Source organism: Lissotriton helveticus, chromosome 1_1 (genome assembly GCF_964261635.1).
Source record: "Lissotriton helveticus chromosome 1_1, aLisHel1.1, whole genome shotgun sequence".
In the NCBI taxonomy this organism is placed as follows: domain Eukaryota; kingdom Metazoa; phylum Chordata; class Amphibia; order Caudata; family Salamandridae; genus Lissotriton; species Lissotriton helveticus.
The window spans coordinates 1,120,723,733-1,120,746,975 of record NC_136057.1 but is presented as its reverse complement, the minus strand read 5'-3'; the positions used below and the strand labels follow the sequence as shown (position 1 = coordinate 1,120,746,975).

General features: G+C 43.7%; 1 protein-coding gene across 2 annotated transcripts in view; it reads right to left on the bottom strand.

The window, feature by feature from the left end:
• The window catches only part of KITLG (KIT ligand), a 144,551-nt gene that overhangs the window by 42,405 nt on the left and 78,903 nt on the right, over positions 1–23,243 (bottom strand). For both annotated transcript variants that reach the window (XM_078678841.1, XM_078678850.1), the window contains one exon: positions 22,285–22,359. In XM_078678841.1, the coding sequence (XP_078534967.1) occupies positions 22,285–22,359 (75 nt within the window). The remainder of the gene's footprint in view (positions 1–22,284; positions 22,360–23,243) is intronic.

Genomic DNA, 23,243 nt, shown 5'->3' with positions numbered 1-23,243 from the left:
GAAACAAGTGAAAAGGTCATTAAAGGCATAACAACGGAATGGTGAGACGACGGGGTCAGGATAAAAGTGAAAACGGCGCAGTGTATTTCAAGCAATAGCCAAAGTGAAAACTGCGCGGTGTATTTCAAGCAATAACCAAAGTATAAATATTAAAACGACGCGGTGTATTTCAATGAACTGAGTGCAAGTTTTGAAACATTGGCGTGGACGGCGCAGTGACAGTGCTTACCGAGATGCTTACCGAGGGGGGAAGGAGAGAGATATATATATATATATATATAAATATCACAATATCGCCCCGGTTTGCTCGGGATAGGAGCAGTTGGTGACGGGGGGTGGGGGGGGAGAGGGAAGTAATGTCAGATCATGACTTTATCCTGAGGACCAAATATAAAGACACAGCAAAGTAGTAACAGAACTAATGAATGCCGTGTGCAATCTCCTCCAGGTCCAGTAGAGTAAGATTCCCCAATTCTTCGAGACTACGCAATAAATTCCCTGCTTGCTATTAACTACTGGCATCATTTGCAGTAGAGGATTATGTTGTGGATACTACAAATTTATCTTTTTTGCATTTTTTTTTCTGGTATCGATTCCAGCCCCCAATTTCCATTCGACACATATAAAACCATGCATATGATGAGCAGACTTTTCCCTTTAAAACATGTTTCTGATGAGCTCTTGAGAACATCATCTCTACTGAAATATGGTCTCATCTACACTGCCTGTGTTGATACGAAGAGGAATGCGAATGTTGCCAAAGTCTCTGCTTCCATCAGAATATGTATATGCACATAGGTCACTGAATCATGATTAATAGGATTCTGGGTTCCAATCTGCAACATTTTGGTAATTTCCACTAGCCACTCCAATTTTTTATTGCGGTATCAATAGAAGCTTGATCTTAGTGCGCCACACAGCACTGCAGAATATGGTCCCAACAGGCCTATTCTTATACCTCAACACTTTTATTAACTATTCATGCCAATGTCTGAACCTAGTCAGAAACTAAGTGCCTTTATCTAGGTCAAAAATAGCTCATCTGCTTCATGGGCCCAATGGCCTCACTGGTCCACCAATAGCTGGAACAATGACTCTCCATTGACCACATTTAACTTACAGTATCTCCAAATCCTAAGGTTTTGTCAAAATGGCACCACTCCGATAACAATCACTTCTATTTCAGATCTTGGAATCATCTGCTAAGGGATGCTCATTCCCTTTCACCACCTTGAAAAATTGAAGAACTTTGGCAGTGAAAAGTCAAACGCCTTAATCCCTCAGGACATGCTTCTCTCCTGTGTTTACTGTATCCAGAAACTCTTTGTCTCCTGAAACTGCAACAGTTTGTATTCTAGTTTGCCACATTTGGACAATATAGAAAATACAGAAAAGTAGTTTTGCTTAAACCAAAGTACATGCCATACCTCAAATTATTGTACTAGCTCTCTTGGTCTAGATTTAGTCATTGCCTCTAGAACTGTAGTCTGGCTTGTCCTTTATATAATAAAAAACAAAAAACAAAACAGCATTACAAGTATCAGGATGAAAAGAAACCCTACAAAGCTACTTGTGAATACACCTGGGACTCTTGCAAGCTCTGCTTGCCATCTTTCTCCCAGTATCTAAGTCTAGCGTCACACAGTGATTCACAATTGGAATTGCCAGACATGTTCTCTACGCTAGTGAATCCACGCTGCCTTCCACCCAGTCATACAATCGGGCCAGGTGGGGTGGAAGGTATAGGGAGAGTCATTAATTTATTTTATTGTGTTTTCTCTATATAGTCATCACTGCATAGGAAAGTAGACCTGTCCTATAGTGGCCTGATGCTCCTTTCACGCACTAATTTTCACTTCCTGGGAGTGGTTGTAGTTTTAGTCTTCAATTGAATAGATCCAAGTTTCCAGTCAATAAAACCAGGTTGTAAATTGCTCTGCCAGTTCCTCTGGGATTCCCACTAGTGCCCTACAGTGTACCCCTTCCATTCCATGAGCCATTTGTCATTTTAATATGTACTGTTGTTAGACAGACTCATGCACGCATGAAACTCACCCTTTCCTAGTCCCTTCTAAGGGTACTCTTGCTATTCAACATATGGTATTTTGTGTGAGCATTTTAACAAATAGTCTGTTCAGCATTTCTGAGTCTCTTCATCTTGCATCAGGTTTGAATATACTCTTCATCATACAATTCTAACCTAGCACGTCCTCCAAATATTCCATCCAAACATGCACTGCAAGTGAGATAACATTGTCCACTAAAGTCTTAACTGTACGGAAAACAGAAATGCCACATTTTGCAATCAATAGCAAAAAAATGTCTTTTCACAGGTGAACATCAGTTTTGGCTCTGGAGCCAACACATAAGCAAAAATGCAACAACAAAAAATCCATGGCTTGTTTATAGCATCAAAAAAGGTTCATAGAGTTAGTTTATAATCTATCAAACGAGATTAAAGAGGAACGAGGTGAAATCATGGATGTGAAATAGAAAAAAAATCATTCTGTAGTTTTATTCATGTAGTGTGTATTTTTGTAGTGTATTTTGTAAAGCACACAGCTGCCCCAATGGGGCGTCCCGGCGCTGTATAACGCTGTGGAACCCTTCCTGGCTCTCCCTGTGAGAAGCCCCTCCTGGGCACCCCCAAGGTGAAGCCAGGCATCGCAGTGTTGTAGGGGCCGTTGTGGAGATTAAGCAAGCTATTGCCCAGAGTTGCAGCGTGGGACCCATGATTAGAGTAGGCGCCGAGGCGAGTTTTATCGAGTCCGCGGACATTGAGCCCAAGACCCTGCCGCGTCGGGACTTGAACCCTGGTCCCGGGCCTGATCTCTGCTTCAGAGTCTGCCGCTCTAACCAGTGAGCCACACTTCTCCACTCTTCTTCATATTGCGTTTAGCAGATATGTGCGAACAGCGTTAGGCTACTACAAAAAAGTGTACACAGTACCAGTGCAGAGTAAATTACTCATCTACTCAAACCTTCCTTCAGTCTCAGCATTCAAACACATCCACACGCAGGCAACAGAACAATCTGGGTTTGCTGTAGGGAAATATAAAAATACGAACTCTCCGCAAAGTAGACATTACATTTCCTCATAAGATATACTATAATGCAACGTGTTCTCACTACAAATTGCACAATTGAACTTAACCAAAGTGTAAACTAAAATCTTTGTTATAAAGCAGAACTATGACGGGGTACCTTGGACACTTTTACTGTCCCGATTTAGGTCCTCCCCTGCAAGGCACCACCATCCTTCAGGGATGATGGAAACGAGGCTTCCTCCTAGTCTGTGTGGCTGCTGGTGGGAGGTGGGAAGGATTGTAGTCTACACCAATGATCAGCGGCGCGGGTACCAACAGTGTGTGGTGGTTGGCCCTCAGCCCTTTAGTGTTTGCACGGACACAACTGCATTTTTTTGCACCAATGTTATCAGTAGAATTAACATCAAATACATTTCCAAAAACCCTTCAGTTGATTGTAGAATTTGATCATTACTAGCCCATTATGCTCTTAGTACATTTTTAAGTGCATTATTTTTATGGTATCCCATACATTCTGTTACATTATAACTTCTCTGCTTGAGAATCAATTATTACTAACCTCAGGGCTAGGGTGCATCTTTTAACTATTAGACTGAATGTTGGATTTGATATTTTTTTTTATATTTATTAGAATTTGTATAGCGCGACTATCTCTCCGGAAGGAGCATCTTGGCGCTAAGCACAACAGAGAACCAGCAGTGGGGAGAAAGGATCAGATGGCTGCGAGTACCGATGAGTCAGACTGAGAAAAAATCCGGGTCTTCAGGAGTTTCCTAAAAAGGCTTTCTGAGGGGGCATGCCTAAGGTTGGGGGGGAGACAGTTCCATGCTTTGGCTGCCAAAAAAACAAAAGTTTTCCCACCTTTGGTTTTTAGTTTAATTTTGGGTACAGAGATTAAATTCGCTCCTGAGGACCTTAAACAACGAGTTGGAGTATAGAGCGGAAATCGCTTGGACAGGTAGGAAGGGCCGGTGTTCCTGGTAGATTTGAACACCGTAACAAGGAGCTTAAAGAGAATTCTCTTATGGAGGGGCAGCCAATGGAGAGGGCTGAGGGCCGCGGAGGCCGAAGACCTGCGGGGGAGTTTCAGGACGAGCCTGGCAGCCACGTGTTGCACACTTTGCAATTTCTTTAGGGAGGATTTCTTTATGCCTGCTAGGAGGCCATTGCAATAATCTAGCCGGGAGAGAATGAGCGCCACCGCGACTGATTTCCTGGCAGAGATGGGCAGAAAGTCAAAGATTTTCCTAAGCTGCCTGATCAGGCTAAAACAGCGCCCCGCAGTGATGCGCACATGCTCGTCGAAGCTAAGGGACGAGTCGAATTGGACTCCGAGATTGCGGGCTGAAGTGACCGTACTCGGCGGTGCTTCAGAGTTAGGAGGCCACCAATCTTTAGGGGAAAAGAGGGTGCCTTTGCCGAGGGGTATTATTTCAGTTTTGGTACTGTTACATTTAAGATGATTCAGGTTAAGCCAGGAGAAGACTTGGGAGAGGCAGTTTTGAAATCTAAGGGCAGCGTCAGGGTGTCTTTTATCAATGGTGACGACGAGCTGCGTGTCGTCGGCATAGGAAGTCACGAGGATCCCATGGGATTCGATCAACGTGAGAAGGGGGGCCATATATATATTAAAGAAGAGGGGGCTCAGTATTGATCCTTGGGGGACACCAGAGGTGGTGGATTTTTCGCCAGAGAGAAAGGGGCCTAAGGAGACAGTTTGAGATCGATTGGATAGAAATGAAATAATCCAGGCCAGGGCGGAACCAGCGACACCAATCTCACGCATCCTATTAATAAGAATGGCATGAGAGATGGTGTCGAAAGCCGCGGTTAAGTCGAGCAGGATGAGGATAGCTTGTTTGCCCTCATCCTGCAAGAACTTGATGGTATCTGACAATTCAATTAGTGCAGTTTCCATTGAGTGGCCTGGGCGGAAGCCGGATTGCTGTGGATGCAAAATGCATTTGCTTTCCACAAAGATTTTGAGTTTTTCATGAACTAACTGTTCGGTGATTTTGCCAAGTGCTGGGAGGAGGGAGATTGGGCGCATGTTGGATAGGTCGGTTGGGGATTTATTTGGCTTCTTCATGAGGGGCTTGACTGTGGCCTTCTTCCATTCAGTAGGGACAGTGCCAGAATCAAGCGATTCGTTAATGATGGCATTGATTGATGGGGTAACAACCTCGATGAGGTGCTGTAAGATAATCAGGGGACAGGAATCCGTGGGGGCTCCGGATCTACAGGTCAGGATGGCCTTTTGAGTTTGTGCCAGGGAGACAGTGGCAAAGTTGTTCAGGGAGGGGATAGTTGTAACGGAATCGTGTGAGATGGGCGGTGGGGGGGGGAAATCGTGATGAATGTTCTTAATTTTGTTAATGAAGAAGTCAGCTATTTGATCGCAGAGGGTTTGGGATGGGGGAATTTCGGTTGCCAGTGCCTTCGGGTGGGTAAAGGATTTAACTATGTCAAAAATGGTTTGTTGTTTCTGATTGGCTGCGTCTATGGCTGAAGTGAAGAATGCCTTTTTTGCTTTTTTTATGTTAAGAAGGTATTGCTTCCTCTGGGAAATGTATGTGGATCTGGAGGAGGGATCATAAGTCTTCCTCCACTCTCTTTCCAGGACCCTACACTTTAGGTGACAATCACTGAGGGCCTGGGTGTACCAGGGAGCATTAGGCTTCCTTTTGCCTTGTCCTAATTTTTGGTTGGGGGGGTTGGAGTTGGCGGCAACCACTCCATCCATCCACAAATGAAAATTGATAGAGTCCTGTGATGCCTCTCCCACGATAGGAGGGGGGGGGGGGGGGGGACAGGGGGCTGGGGGTTCAACTTAATGCGCTCGGCTACTTTCTTCCAGTTGGATGACAGCGCACGTAAACATCAGTTATCTGTGCTCCTCCCATCGAATTAAAATGAACAAAAAGCCCCAAATCACTGGTCCTACTGCCATCTAAAAGCTTATGAGCAGGTTTATGTGACAGTTTCTTCAGGTATCAAGCTGCTGTAGAATGTTATAGATGTATTCCAATATTCGCCTTAGATGTGTCTAATGCATCAGAGTCACTGCTCAATGGCTGCCGAGCATCACTGAAGAAATATTGCATTTCCGATTTTTAGGCAATGCCCATTAGTGTCTGTACACAGTATAGGAGTTGTTTGATTGCCTGGTGCGTTAATGAACAGGCGATACAATTACAGGAAGGAAGATTTCCTTAAAAATTCAATGCACCTATTGTAGAGAAAAAAGAGATTTGATTATAAACCTGCACATCTTCGTCCTTCCATCTTCCAATTCTGTAAGTGGACTGCGCGCAGCTCTAAACCTCTGCCCCAGACATCTATAGATCAATAAAACCTGCAGGATAAAGCTTCGATGCTTATTCTGGACACCAGGGAAGTCAATTAAAGTCATCTTACATCGGTGCATGACTGAGTTACTGATGTACAAAGCACTGCAAATATCTGCACTGTAGAAAGATTAACCTTTTCCTGGAAGGATCATGTCAATAGTAAAACCAACATGCAGCTTATTGTACACCACTAAACAACTTATTGCTGTCCATTTTCATAGTCCAATTAAATATCGTCTTGAGGACGTATTTTTGCAGGCAGATCTCTTCCTGACAGCAGATGCCAGTTTCACCCACTGCCAAGGGTAAAGGGTGCAGAATCACCCTCAGGTGACTTGACCTGGGCAGCAAAAGAAGAGGGTTGCACGTTTCTTTGCTAGCGACACACGCGATGTGTGATAGACCATTCAGACCTTGTTGGTGTTCAGCGTCAATATGGAGGGCTGTGAAATGGCAGCTATTAGTGCATCAGGTTCGGTACACAATTTTTATCAACACAGCACTACAGTAGGGCTAAGCCACAGGTCTGGGATTTGAACAAGTAACCGCCAAGTTGCACACATCTCTCCAAACACTTGTAACTCAGCCATTTGAGAGAGTTACTTAATCAAGCCAAACTCTACAGGGATGAAGAAATAAAATACTGGTAAGCTTACATTTCTGTCAACAGAATGGCGGAGGTCTAACTCAATACTGTATTCCTAATCAATACTGTATTGGGAAAGTTTAATGCAGAATCAAGCATGGGAAGGGGCTTTTAAAAATATCTTGTGACAAATACCATTGGAAGACTTGCTATAACAGTACCACTCCCCTCCGAACAGAGCGATTTATGGAAAAAACTGTATTTCACTTTTTGGATTATTAATTAAATTAATCCTAAACACGAATCCAGAATCCACATTTCCTTCTACAGTTAAAGGAATAACATGTTTTTCAAGATTAACTGTTAACCAAAGAATATACTTTATTTGGATTAATTTCTTATGTGCCAAAATCAGAATTGCTTGTAAAAGGTATGTCACAGATATTTTTTTTTTTTAACCAAAGTTCAATATTTGTGAAACTTCCCTCGCGGAACAAGTAGGAGGGAAATATTCTGCTTATGGACCACTTTATGATTAGTTAAAAAACGTTATTTATACCACAGTCTACACTAATCAAGTTCTTCTCTTGTGATACAAACAAGAGGGTACCAAGCACCAAAGAAGAAGGTCAGTGCCATGTAAATGCAGTTAGTTTCTAGGTAAAATTCACTGTAAGACATGCGAATAACATCACATAAAGGCACCGTGTAACAAACGCAAGAGTAAAGTTCATGAAATTTAGTCACTCCAGAGTTAAAGTAGTTTTCCAAACTACAATTTAAACATAAACGTTAGTAAATTTTCCTGGTGAAAACTGAACCCATTCCTACCAAATTTAACAAGCAAACAGCTAGCTATTTATATGAAGTCTGATTGACTAATTCTTTGCACCCAGACCACACATCCTAACAGATTACTCAAACAATTTCATCTTGAGTGAAACGTCTCTTGAAATGGCGGCCAAATGCTTGGTTTGTGCCTGGTCACAATAGTATTTGTCTACATAAAATCAAATCATGTACAATGTAGAAAGAGCAAGGTGATCATCAGTAGTACACACACCGCCTACATATCACCCAGGAAAGTAAGTATTAATTTGATAAAATGAAGGCAAGGCATATCAACTGAAGACAATCACTGAGGAATTTATACGTCAAGAAAGTTAACATGTTATACAACTTAAACCATAGCAGTCTTTCCAGACTTTAGATAATTTGACAAAGATTCCCAAAGTATTGGTCAAGAGACCCTCTTTGGCATGCGACTAAATTGCTGCTGTGACAACAATTTTAGAAACTACAATAGTAAGATGTTCTCTTGCACTACGACAGTGCATTGTTTCATGAATTCTTTGAGAAGCAGCAGAGAAATGAGAAAAAAGAACTTCAAACAAGTATCCATGAGACAGCATTTCCAATCACATACCCAAAGTGACACCACCATCTTCAGAAAGTACCTAGTTTGGCTGCATTGCACACGTGTTTATAACACTCCAACACAAACTCAATCTAATTTTGTATTTAAATGATTTCCAAATTAATGTAAATAGTAATATTAACAGTGTAGTGCTGGAGGTGTTTGTGTACCATATTATCCTCCTATAAGATTTATCTGCGCTGGTGAATTAGCAAAGGTCATTGGTATTTGAAGGTTACATTCCTACCCGTCACTTAAATTATTCCAAATATTTTCGAAGGATAACCAGAGGGGGAAACAGATTGTTTATAAGGAAATGTACTAGCAATGATGGTTCATTAAGAAAATAGACAGGACTATAAATAAATAAAGTCTCCCATCTTTAGTCCAATCGTCCAACATCTTTTGTGTAGAGAGGCGCCTTTGTAAAGAAGCATTCATGCTTGAGTTCTAATGACTGCAATGTAGAAACTAAATGCACCCGAAATTACATTTAGTGTTGAAGCAGCAGGTTCGCAGATAATCCTTCTCTCTAGAGATATCAGTGGAAGGCAGAGTGAGATTCAGAAGGCGGCTAGGGTCATGCCACTAGAGGTCCATATGCAAGTGCTCAATACTAAGAATGTCATTGCTTAAAAAGGCAGTTCGGGGGACTCTGGTGTGTTGGCCTCAGTCCTCTACTTACCTGCATACTTGTAGCCAGCACACTGTCAAAGGCCAAATTCATTATACTTTAGAACTGCACGGGAAGTTTGGGAATTTTAGTGCTGGGTTACTAAAACAGAGAAATAACTGGAGTGAGGCATACTGAAGGTGTTCAAAGGCCGAGATTTAGATGGGTACAGGTTACACCTAACTATGTTGAACAACAATTTAACAAGCGTAAAATTGTTGTACCACCAGTTTCCCAAAAGCAAACAAAACAAACATCCTGGTGTGCACAAAATTAGGCCGGGTTGTTGGATTACTCCAAGTGAATTTAGTGTCACACACAAATAAAGGCTGCATAAACGTTACTGCATTCGGGTGCAGCGATGAATCACCCCCAAACCCACTGTCCTGAACCCTGAAGTCCAAAGACACACACAAGCACGGATGCACAGGGCCTACTTACTGTGTAAAAGCCCTTCAAAGCGCATTTCTTTAAATGGACGAGCCTACGTCATTCGATTGTATATGCATACAGTAATTAGTTCTTGGGTACATACACTGGGTGGTCTAATTACGGAGGTGTGTTTTATGGACTAGCCGCATAAAGAATAGCCCTCTGTATTAAAGATAGCCTTGAGCAAGGATGTTAAAAGGGGATTTCTCATTATTGGCTTTTCAATTTGCCATTTTATTTGCTTTTCATTTGAACAAAGACTCCTTGTGGTTCCTCCTGATCAGACTTGCCCTCACCAGTGCAGGATGGAGGTCCTACAATTAGAACGAAATGGAAGTTTTAAAAAAGCACCAGCTCGACGCAACCCATTGCAAAAGGAATACATAGCCCTATGACAGCTACACACCTGTAAGAGTAACTATTAATTGGATGAGCTTTTCATTTGTGGGTTTAATTAAGTGCAAGTAGTCTGTCCCTTTCTGGCCCACCACATAATGTTTACCTATCCGATGGCACAGTACCAGTCATTTTCCTGCCACTGTGCCAGGAAGAGGGGATTAAACTTATTACACAACATTCTAGAACAGCATCACATCAACGTCTCCCTTAACCTCATACTTGAAGCCTTCGTTAGCAGACAGCTATGGAAATATTGGGAACCAAGCTGCAAGGCAAACAACTCAACAGTGCAAATTAAACACTAAAATGATACAGTATTGTTGTTGGGCCTTGAGCAACCTTGGAAATGGCAATAGATTTTCCATTTGGGGTCATAAAGTTAAGACTTTATGCAATTTGTACAACAACAAAAGAAATGGTACAAAATGGTCCTGGGTTATTCAATAAGTGAATACCAGACTCAAGCTGCTGGCTGACTTTGGCAAGCTGGTGTATCAATCAATCATATCATTTATAAATCGCACTACTCACCCGTGAGGGTCTCAAGGCGCTGGGGTGGGGAATGCCAGGTCTTGAGGAGTCTTCTGAAGGTCAGCAGGTCTTGGGCCTGCCGTAGGTGGATGGGGAGGGTGTTCCAGGTCTTGGTGGCAAGGTGGGAGAATGATCTGCCACTGGAGGTCGCTCTTCAGAAGAGGGGGACTGTGGCGAGGTCGGCGGAGCGGAGCTGGCGGTGTAGAAGCGGAGTCGCCTGTTGAGGTACGTTGGTCCGGTGTTGGAGTGCCATGTGTGCGTGGGTGAGGAGCTTGAAGGTTATCCTCTTGTTGACCGGGAGCCAGTGCAGGTCTCTGAGGTGGGGTGTGATGTGGCTGCAGCGAGGAATGTCGAAGAACAGGCGTGTAGAGGCGTTCTGGATGCATTGGAGCCATCTCAGGAGTTTGGCAGAGGCTCCTGCGTAGAGGGCGTTTCCGTAGTCCAACCTGCTGCGGATGAGGGCCTGGGTGACCATTCTTCTAGTTTCAGTAGGGATCCACTTGTAGATCCTGCGGAGCATGTGGAGGGTGTTGAAGCAGGAGGAGGAGACGGCGTTGACGTGTTTAGTCATGGAGAGGGTGGAGTCGAGGATGACCCCAAGGTTGCGCGCGTGGTCGGTGGGTGTTGGAGCAGTTCCAAGTGCAGTCGGCCACCAGTTGTTGTCCCAGGCCGAATGGGTGGATCCGAGGATGAGGACCTCCGTCTTCAAGTTCAGCTTCAGTCGGCTGTTCCTCATCCATTCAACGATGGCCTTCATTCCTTCGTGAAGGTTGGTTTTGGCGGTGTGGAGGTCCTTGGTGAGGGAGAGGATCAGCTGGGTGTCATCGGCGTAGGAGATGATGTTGAGGTCGGGCTGACGTGCGACGTGGGTGAGCGGTGCCATGTAGATGTTAAACAGAGTTGGGCTGAGGGATGAGCCCTGGGGTACGCCGCAGATGATCTCGGTGGCTTCGGAGCAGAACGGGGGAAGGCGGACGCTCTGTATTCTGCCAGAGAGGAAGGAGGTGGTCCAGTCCAGGGCCTTCTCTTGGATCCCGGCATTCTGGAGGCGTGTTCGTAGTGTGTGGTGGCAGACCATGTCGAATGCGGCTGACAGGCCCAAGAGGATGAGGGCTGCCGTTCTCCAGCAGGGACTTGATGTCATCGGTGGTGGCAATGAGGGCAGTCTCAGTGCTGTGGTTGCTGCGGAACATGGACTGGAAAGGGTCCAGGATGTTGTTTTCCTAAAGGTAGTGGGTCAGTTGTTCGTTGACTGTCTTCTCGATGACCTTTGCCGGGAACGGGATCAGGGAGATGGTCCGGAAGTTCTTGAGGTCCTTGGGGTCAGCTTTGGGTTTCTTGAGTAAGGCGTTGGTCTCGGCCTGCTTCCAGCTCTCCGGCAATGTTGCTGTCTCGAAGGAGGTGTTGATGACTTTCCGGAGATGGGGTGCGATGAATGTGCTAGCTGTGCTGAAAATGTGGTGTGGGCATGGGTCTGACGGAGAGCCAGAGTGGATGGTGTTCCGGATCTTGATGGTGTCATCATCATTGATGTTGGTCCAGGAGAGCAGGCAGTTGGTGTGGATGGTGGTCGTGGGGGCGGAGGGCTCAGTGGTTGTCGGGGCGGTCGTGGCGTTGAAGCGGTCGTGGATGTCTGATCTTGCGGTGGAAGAAGGTGGCCAGTGTGTCGCACAGGTCTTGCGAGGGTGGGACGTCGTTGGTGTTGGAGCTGGGGTTGGAGAGTTCCTTCACGATGTTGAAGACCTCTTTGCTGTTGTGCGCGTTGTTGAAGGAGGCCCTTTTGGCGGATCTGATGAGGTGATGGTGTCTGCGGGTGGCGTTCTTGTGGGCTGCGTGGCTGTCTGGTGTTCGTTCACGGAGCCAGATCTTCTCCAGCTTTCGGTAGGTTTGCTTGGAGGCCCGGAGAACTTCAGTGAACCAGTTGGCTTTCTTGTTGGTGTGACTGTTAGAGGGTTTCTTGTTCGGGCGAGGGTGTTGGTGCAGTCGTTGATCCACTGTCTGAGGTTGTGGGCGGCGGTGTCGGGGTCGGGGTCGGTGGGTGGGCTCTGGGCGAGGGTGGTGGCTAGCTGATCTTCAGTGGCTTTGCTCCAGCAGTGTTGCGGTGGTGCGTGGTGGGTTTCTTGAAGGTGAATAGGATGCAGTGATGGTCGGTCCAGTGGAGTTTGGTGGTGTATTTGAAGGAGACGTGGGGGCTTGCAGAGAAGATGGGGTCTAGCGTGTGACCAGCAGAGTGGGTGGGTGTTGTGACGAGTTGTCGGAGTCAGAGGTTGGCTAGGTTGTCGATCAGGGTGGTGGAGTTGGTGTCGTTGTTCGAGGTAGAAGTTCAGGTCCCCGAGGAGGATGTAGTCCGTGGAGGCTAGGGCGTGTGTGCTGACGAAGTCGGCGATTGAGTTGCTGAACTGTGCTCGGGGTCCAGGGGGGTCTGTAGATGAGGATTCCTCCGAGGGTGGTGTTGGGGTCGGTGTGGATCTGGAAGTGCAGGTGTTCGGCGGTGCGGAGGGTGTCGGGTGTCTTCGGTGTTGGTCGAGACCCTGAGAGTGTTCCTGTGGATGATAGCGATTCCTCATCCTGCTCCGTTGGTGCGGTCCCTGCGGGTGATCTTGTAGCTTTCCGGGACAGCTACGGCTATGTCGGGTGCCGAGGTGGGGGTTCAGCCAGGTCTCCATCAGGAAGGCGACATCTGGGGAGGTTGAGTCGAGTAAGTCCCAGAGTTCAATGGCGTGTTTGCGGGCTGAGCGGGTGTTGAGAAGGATGCATCTGAGGTGGTTGTTTTTTTTCTGGTCGGCAGCATGGTGGGGCGGATGCTTGTGAAGTTGCAGGTCCGGCAGGTGACAGCTCCGTGGGTGTGCTTTGGGGTGGCCAGGAAGCAGGTGTGTGATTGTCCGGTATTGAGTGCGTGGAGGGTTCTGGCATCGTATCGGTGTCAGGCATCGTGGCGTACGCGGGGTCCTGGCGCTGGGCACGGTCCAGGCGGAGATGGGCGCAGACGGGCGTGCCTTAGGTGCGCCTTCGGCATGCTAGCGGCACGGCCGCTGCGCGGCCTCCATATGAGGGGATGTGGGAAGGAGGAGCAGCTGGGAGGTGGGAGCAGGGCGGCGAATGGGATTACAGGGGGGCGGGCCGCCGGGACGCAGCGGTGGGAAAAACAGGCGGGGGCCGCAGGAGAACTGGGCACAGGAAGGAAAAACAAGTTTAGGCAACAAAACAAGCACAGGCACAGGGGAACGAAAACAAGACTGGGCAAGAAAGCAAGTACAGGGGAATAAAAACAAGTGTGGGCAAGTAAGCAAGTACAGGCACAGGGGAAAAAATACAAGATTAGGCAAAAACAATGCAGGCAGAGCTGAGCAGCAGTGTGGGGAGCGACCTGCCTGCGAGCCTGCCTGTGTAGGATACTCATTATGGAATCAAGTTATTTCAAGGGCCACTATATTTGTCTAAAGCACTCCCTCAACACTGCATTCAATTCACAAATAGAATACAATCTTGAGGTATCCTCCACAAGATAATTAAGCAATAGTATTTCAGCAACACAGAGGTCATTGCTGGCTGGAGTTATAGTCCGTTGAGGAATGATCAGCTCCATCATCTCATACACCAGAAAGTATGCAAGGACAACGGGGACATGGTCTGTGAATCGCTTGCTTCCCCTCCCCAATTCCAAAGATATGTGAGAGGAGTGGATAAGCACAAAGGGTGGCCAAAACAATGGTGGTTGTTAGCTACATCAACGCTCACGGCAAATGTCTTAGTTCAACGACCAAATAGCCTTGAACAAGTTGAAAAATAACATTCAGGGAAGGACACTTCCCAGTGAAGTTAGCAAAATGGGACCCCTCACCCAGTTGCAAGTAGATTAGAACATTTAGGGCCAGATGTACTACCCTTACCGTTTGCGAGTCACAAATTGCGTTGTGTTGTGACTCGCAATTTGCTACTCACAAAATGTAATTTACAACAGTGTCTCAGACACGGTTTGCGTTCCTAATGGGGTTGCAAATTGCCTGCATCATTAATATGCATGAGGCAGGTGCAATTTGTAACCCCACTGGGAATGGCTAGCACTCCTATGGATGGTGACCTGCTGGGGTCAGCAGACCATCAAGTCTGTGACTGCTTTTTAAAAGAAAGCAGTTTTTAAAATGCAGCCCGTTTCCTTAAAAGGAAAACAGGATGCATTTAAAAAAATATAAATAAGTTACTCATTCATTTTTTAATAGTAGGCAGTGGTCCGTGGACCACTGCTTGCTCTTGAAAAATATTTTCTCATACATTCACAAAGGGGAAGGGGTCCCCTGGGGACACCTTCCCGCTTGAGAGTGGCTTACCACATACTTGAAGTAGGTGGTAAACTGTGAGTGTTTTGCGACCATAATTGCAGTTGCATAACAATTGTACATCGAAGTGCGACTCGCTATTAGGAAGGACGGGACACCCTTGGCACGCCCCTTCCTAATAGCGAGTCGCAAACCCTATTTTGCGAGTTGGTAATAGGTTACCGACTCGCAAAATAGGGTTTGTATATGGGATTGACCTATTTTGTGGTCACAAAAAGGCCAACTTCCCGTTTGTGACCGCAAAATACGATCGTACATCTGACCCATAGTTACTAAAATGTGTTTGTGAACCAAAGCATTTCACAAGAGCCAGAACCCAAGGAGGACTTACCAAACAAAGCCCCCTTTCATTTAACTTAACTTGGAGTGTTTAGGTTTATGGGGCGGGACAATGGCTCAATTTTGAATTCAACATACTTCATGAGTCATTCAGATAAGCCAAGTTCCACATAACAAATAAATACTTCGACTTGAGCAAGGTTTGATCATTTACAGCCGTAGCAGTTCAATCTGCTATGACGCCAGTCGTTCTGCAGGTATAAATGATTAACATTTCCAATTATGCACATTCACTGAGCTTTAAACAAAACTGACATTCTACTTCATGTAAGACCATTTCTAGGTAACCTGACCATTATACGTTTACTAAGTCCAACTGTGAAATATTGTTTTCAGCTCTTGGGGCTGCTCATAAAGTCGGTCTCGCTCGCAATATGCACTTGGAATATCACTGTAGGTTAAATATATATTTAGTCTGGAAATAGACTGTCTGACCAATGCATATGCAGACTGATATGCCCATAAAACGTAGGTCATCCGATTATTAGGAAGTATACACAGTACACTAAACATGGACCTGGGAAAGAAAGTGCAAGCCATACAAAAGAAAGCTTCACGAAATGTCAAACCAAAAAAAATAAAAAATAAATTGAACGAATTTATAGGGTGCACATATAGAGCACACTCCACAACAGGAAGGAGCCAGATCGATGGGAAGGGCGCAGTAAGTACAGCAATGTGCACAGGAGACAATTAACAAACTAAAGCTTCTCTGAAGAAGCAAAGCCTTGAGAGTTTATGAAGATACTGTAGACCACAATGGCCTTTAACTTGTGAGCACTGTGATCAGAGGGTAACAGAACTCGAGGTCTCACATCCCTCATATGGATATAAGTGGCCAGTTATTAATGACTTCCTAAATATAATCGGATAGAAAAATGTCCTCGTTTAATAGGCAAGCAGCAGAAGATGTTCAGAACGGGCTGCGCACCTGCATGGTACAGCACAGATGCTTAATACTAGCACGTCTATGTTCCATTTGAGAGCCCAGTGCCCATATCGCAAAGGGGGATGAAGGTGTTGAGCAGGCCAGGGTGAGATGAACCACCAAACCTTATACAAAGTATGTTGGTCTAATTTAGAAAATACCAGGGACTTATACGTTTTCTGTCAAACAGATGAAAGCGGATTTTTATGGCATTTGCAGTTTATTAATTTCATATTTGCAAGTAGTCATAAAACAATTAAAAAAATCTTTCTTTCTGCACACATCCATAAAATAATAAAAAGATGATACAGTACAATAAAAAAATTGCACAAAATACCAGTTCATTAATGTGTCCAACCAATTTTAACCAAAGCACTGTACATCCACAATCGAAGATGCGCAAGATATAATTAAAATCTGTAAAATCTAGTAACCCATAAGAACACCAAGCACCTTGAAGCCAAAAACATAAAACCCACTAGCTAAACCGATGTTTATGATTGTACCTCCACATATGCATCAAAAATTGGGATACAGGAAACACAATGCATTGACTGGTGTAACTTCTTAAAATCCTACATGTAATCCTACACTTCCTCGTCCCCAAGTTATGACAAACCAGTAAAATCTACTTGTTTCTGATTACTTGGTAACCTGGGCAGATCAATATGGCATGGTCAGCTCCTCAACCTGCGGGCAAAATGGCCAAGAACTATAAAAAGTGCTTCCCTTTGGCTGTGATGGCGTGTAGGGGAAGAGTCCCTAAGCAAAATTTAACATATGGGGTTTTTGACAGAGGATGTTCGATCTCATTCAAACAGGTTTCGCTACAGAAATCTATTTTGAAGCCTAAAAAAGAATCAATATGCGATCCTTCCCTTTCAGAACATAAGGCTTGGTTACCAGTATATTGCCATTAAGCACTTTTCAGAACAGATTTGGAGACTAGTCCAGCATCATCAGGGATGACCACAAATTGGAATACCTAATCTGTCCCAAACAAGCCTTCATGGGAAACAGTGTTTACACCGCTGTAAACACAACGCAGTAGCTCACAACGTGGTTGTTACAACGACATAGTTGTTACCACGCGTGCCATTACATCGCAGGTCATATCAACGACTTGCTGTGGGGGGGGCGTGCAACACCAGGGAATTTTAAATCCAACACCTTACATGTTGTTGCACAAACTGGAGTAGGAATACAAATTAATACTATTCCTAAGTCCAGCGTGCCCCCTACAGAAAGTCGTTGATATGAGTAGCAATGTAATGGCACGCGTGATAAGAACACAGTCGTTGTAATGACCTCGTTGCACACAGGCTCTGCAATGGCAGGCCTTAGACACACTTTTACAGGCTGCTTCTGTGGGTGGCACAACCAGTGCTGCAAGCCCACCAGCAGCATTTGGTTTACAAGCCCTGAGCACTCCTGGTGCACTATACTAGGGTCTGACAGGTAAACCAAACCAGCCAATCATGGATTCACAAATTCACACATTAATTTACAATAGGGAGAGCATATGCACTTTAGCACTGATCAGCAGTGGTAAAGGGCCCAGAGTCATAAAATCAACAAAAACAGGTCAGACAAAGGACAGGAGGAAGGCAAAAAGTTCAGGGATTACCCTGTAAAAAGGGGCAAGTCCAACAACGCATTTTAACATGCTATATTCAGCGCAGAGATACCCTGCACGGGGTGATTCAGGCACTAAATAAGTCACATAAAAAAATGTAAATTAAATATTCGCCTTCATAGACTGAAGCCAGGGGATTTTACAAACCCTATTTTGCCTTATAACATCTTCAACAGCCATGCAAAAAGAGGAGTACAGTGGTGACCGACAACCTATGCCAATACAAGAGTGACCTCAAACCACTACATCATTAATACATTTGAGATCATAGTCAAGACGCAGAGGGAAAAGCAGGGTGCTCACTGGCAGGCCACAAAGATTCCTTGCAAATTGATTTTCAATTGTTTCTGGTGAGCGGGAAACCTAAAAACCAGAAAGTTCTCCTCCATACAGGGTAGCCCCTAAAGCCGGACATCAGTAAATCTCAAGAGAAGGGGATACTGGATGTAAGTAGGAAGCTCGGTTCTCCCTTAGAATACCCCCGCAGAGCTTCTCTAGCTTGAGGCCACACACCCGAATATGGGACATCCAATCAAAGCTCACTGTGAGAGTAACCCCTTAGGTATTCAAACACCTGGACACTTTCCAGGGTCGCTCCATTAAGTGTCAGCTTAGGACGAGTGGTTGGACGGGTTAAAACCCATAAACTTGTTCTTGTCGAGGTTGATCTCGAGTTTTCATTGCCTGCAGAAGGGCCTAAAGCACTCAAAAAGATTCTGTATCCCCATAGGGGATTTTGATAGCAAATGGGTATCGTCTGCACACAGGAGGGCCAGGATCCTGGCCCCGGTAAGCTGTGGGGTATCTCTCTCACATTGCTCCAATTGCAATACCAATTCACTAATATATAAAAGAAAAAGGGTTGGAGCTAACACGCATCCCTGCCTAACTCCTCAACAAACAGGAACAGGATCCGTCAGCTAACTTTGCTGTCCACACATAACCGGAGCATAATTATTCAAGTGCAATCTATTGAGGATAACAACAAGGTACCCCATCTCCTTCAAAATCTTACACAACAGATTTCTAGGGACTAGGTCGAAGGCAGACTGGAGAACCTCAAAAATGACATACAGTCTGCCTCCACCAAGGAACACATTTCCAATATAAAAGTTGCAGGGGACACACCCGATCCATGGTTCCTACACTGTTCCTAAAACCAGCCTGCAAGGGTATTAAGATGTTAGTCTGATAACCACTCAATCAGCTGATTCAGGATGACCTGGCTGAACAGCTTTTGGGCACTGTCAATGCGGCTGATCAGCCTATAATTTGTAAGCAGGGACTTAGAACCCTTTTTAAAAATAGGGATGATCTCAGCCCCTGCCCAAGTGGGGGACATAGGTGCGCCTTTCATAAGGGCGCTAAAATACACTAAGAAATAAGGACACCTAACATCCCTAATTTCATATTTAATATGAACCTCTTATTCCTTTTGAGTACTTGCATATACCTACAACAAACCAAGGCTTAAAAGTAACTAAAGGTTAGTCGACTCTACCATAAGACTAAACCATAGCCCCTGCAATACGATATTACCGTTCTATTCCCAATGGACTGGACCAATCACTGAAAATGAGGAGTTTGGTGCAGAGCATAAATTTGATTTGGATAAACACTCCACTCTTGAATAGTGAATGCCTGTATATGGATTCACAAAAATGCAAGAGATGGTCAAAGTGACAACACACACCGTTGACTACATTGCAGGTCTGACATAGTTAAACCACAACATCCTCTTATTTACTGTTGAGGAACTAGGATAGGGGCAAAAATTGGAATCTATTTAAGCAAAACAGGGTTTACTTTTGACTCCTTTGTTGCCCTAATGAAGCAGAGACCAGAGATTGCAAGGCCATTGCCAGAGGTACTAAAACTGTAGCTGTGATGGCGGAGGAATCACATAGCCGGTGCTACCACTAATTGGCGACAGCTGTAGAAATTTTCAATTTCCCTGGGTTTTATTAGGTGGTATAATAATGTACCTTCTACTGTACTCGGAGCTGTTCATGCCATGGCCTATTCAAGTGCCATCCAACAAGTTTAGCTCTAATCTCTGAAAGATTCTATCCTTTCTGCAAGTTAAAAAGACCTGGTAAATTTTCAAAGTGAAATCCTAATTGAACAGGTTATAAATGTCCTAAAGTGTTAGGCTTCACTAGATACATGCAAGGAGGCCTAAGACAAACAGAAGAGGCTATTTTTCTGATAAGCATTCTGCCACTCCGTTTATACGTCAGGTTTGCATGGGTCAGTTGCAAACTGTGCACAAGAAATAATTGTCCCCTTAATTAAAGGTCTGGGCAGTGGAAAAAGGATATGGATGACATCCATTTCTTTCAGCTCTGCCCATGGATCACTCGACTTCGCAGTGCACGGTTCAAACCCTTGTTTAGGGCTAGTGGGGCGAGAACCGTGCAGTGTTTTCTGGGGATCCTGTGGAGCACAACAAGCACAGAAGACCGAGTGGCAGCCATTGCTTCATCAGGGCACGATCATTTTGCGCTTCCTGGAATTGCTTTTGCAACACATTGGGAATGAAATAGGAGAAGCAGAAAGGACGCTGCCTAATTAGGTTGCTTTATTTATTGTAATCATATTTTGGCTGATTGCAGGAGTATTTTTATAGATTCTTTAGTTTAATTCATCTAATGATGCTTTAGATTGTTTCAAACCGACCCGAAATAAATATTAAAGTAGTTTGGATTGAGACAGGACAGCAAATAAATTATTAGTTCAGAGTATGCCTTGTTTTTCAACATTGAAATGTAAAGAGAACAATGGAAAGTTTCCTCTCAGCGTTCACGCCATTGTTAACGCACCGCTAAAATCTTTTGCTTCCAGAACATATGAGAATGCATTAGATTAAAAAAAAACTAAATGTGCTTGCATATTTTGGAAAAGTGTGAAGAATATACTCGCTCCACGTGCTAAGGAAGCACAACATAGGGGTATGGTTTACAAGGTGGAACAGTTCTGATGCATTTCTTGGGTGCCACGAATGTGTGATAAAAATAATGGAAACCAGAAATATTTCCAAGTAAGGAATATTGAACACTATTTATTTTTTTAGTCGCATAGGCATTATTTTTTTTTCCATCATAGAAAAAAATATATAAAAACACATTCCATGTCTATTTCTACAGAGGAGCAGTGCGCAGTAGGTCAAGGGAGAGAAGGGTAATGGGCGTACCAAGGGGCTTAACTTGAGACCCATTTGTGAATAACTTTAAAGTCAGTCTCGCCAGGTGTAGTACACCACAAAAGAGTGATATCAAATAAAATGAAAATATTTTAAATAATGTTATGTCATGTAAACTACAGAGGGACGAAATTATTTGAATAAAATGTAATAATTTGAGTGGGAATCACTTGCCTAGGATGCAAACAGCTTGTCAGCAACTCTAGGAGCAACGCTTCTTGACTGGGTTTAGATGAATATTTAAAACTACAAAATTGCAAAAAGAAATAAATCTTTTTTAAGGCAGGGGCTACGGCTACGAAATTTTTCAGTAAAAATTATGTCATTTTTACTCACAACAGAAGAAACTATATATCACGTAACTTTTGTTTCACTTCTTAAACTGATAAAAAAAAGTGACATTTTTTAACTTGCGTGAAAATTTATGGCTTGGACCAAATGACAGTCGTAGTTGCGCAATGCCTTCAGGCACGCTTTGAACCTTAGTTGGGCCACTACAACTAAAAGGCACGCTTACCCATTCAGAGCAGTACGCTAGAACATTTCGAAAGTATGTGATCTTTGTGCAGTAATTATGCTGCAGGCTGACAAGAGTTCAAGAATGACACTTATGGACTGAAGGCCACCTTCTTCAGCAACCGTACAGTATTTACACAAAAACAACAAAAATACCTTGTGTATTTTTCAGCTTGCAAGCAACTAGACTCCGTGTAAATCATCTACAATTTGTGAATTCGAAAATCCACCAAGAATCTAGCAAACGTGCCACAGCATAGTACCGCATTTGCCGTATGATTTGATTTGACTACATAGAACTAAAGAATAACACGTTCGAATAAGGTGTATGCTTCCAAAAAATACATATTTCAACAAGAGGTATTTTGCTGGAGCCTAGGCACAAGGACATTTCCACATTTAATTAGACTGTTATGGGCGCTTTATCTGATGGAAGCAAGGAACAACGAGAATCCAGCTAGCCTCCAGAGAAAGAAAACGTCTTGCATATTTTTAATCACCTGACGTTACAAGGTTAGTTTACATGCCACATTAAAACATAAACACATTTGAATTTGCCTTTTGTTTTACATAGGTACGCGTAAAATTCCAAACTAAAAGGCTATCCCCGGATTTAAAATAGGAACTGGTTTAGAGTGGTCTTACAATGCTGCTATTTTTATAAATACAAAACGAAGACATGAGAAATAACAATCAAGATGAGACTACTGGCAAGCGTTAGTAAAACATGGCTCAGCCCAGCTGTAAACTAATTAAAGAACATGTTTGACAGGATGGAACATTCTGGAGCTACAATGTAGCTTTCTCTGGTGGAAAATCAACAAAAGTAACAAAAAAGAAATAAATAAAAACTAAATCTGAAATACTCGAGTTTTTTTCTTGAGTACTTACTTTCGTTAGCATTCCTTAGACGGCTAGGCATAAAAGAAAATTTTGCATATGGTCTTGTCACAGAAACTGTGGATGCTAAAAGAATAAAAAAAAAATAGGTACACGTGTTTTTGTTGGGTTTTTTACAATGCGAAAAAAAACAATAGCAGAATAATCTGCGCAATTTCTAGAGTATCAATTCACTTTTTCAGCTTCGAAAAAAAATGGATGCATTGGTTAAAAGGTCTATAAAACAAAAACACACAAGCAAGCCTTAAACCCCACACATTTACTATGAATAAAGAGTTTAGTTATGGAATTCTAAATGGTTTCCCGACCTTTGACCGAATTGGTCAATCGGACACCTGATTTCTGCATCTACCTGGTGGTTCTAAAAGGAAGCGCCCTACACTGGGGTTGTTCAATAGTGAGCCACAAAGAACTGGTTTATTACAATCTTAAGTTACTACTTACATGATTTTTAGTAATTGTATGCTAATACATTCCATGTAGATATCCTAAATACATTGTATGAATCTGGCTCTCCTGAATCAATGCTGGATCTACTTGTGCTGCACAGAATATCCAAGACTTTATAGGACATTGGTAAACTACATTTGTACACTTTACTTTAACAATTTCTCTTAACATTCCTTTACTTTTCCTCAGCAGTCCCAAGAACACCAACTAAATCATAGTGGAATCTGAGGAATAAAAAACAACAACTTTGACTGGCAAGTCTTAGAAATACTGTGGTGATTAGAACATGGTCTATGGGAGTCCATAAAAGGTGATGGTTCATATACGCAGACATTTAAACTTACTAGCACCATCATTGTTATATATCATTTCCCAATGTTTGCTTTCTTCAGTAAGACTTCTTGAGAGGTTAACAAAAGTTTAGTCTATTGGACAGCCAGCAAATGAATGACAAATAATGTTGCAGTTCTAAAGATCCAGTTGGCTCTCAACACTTTGAC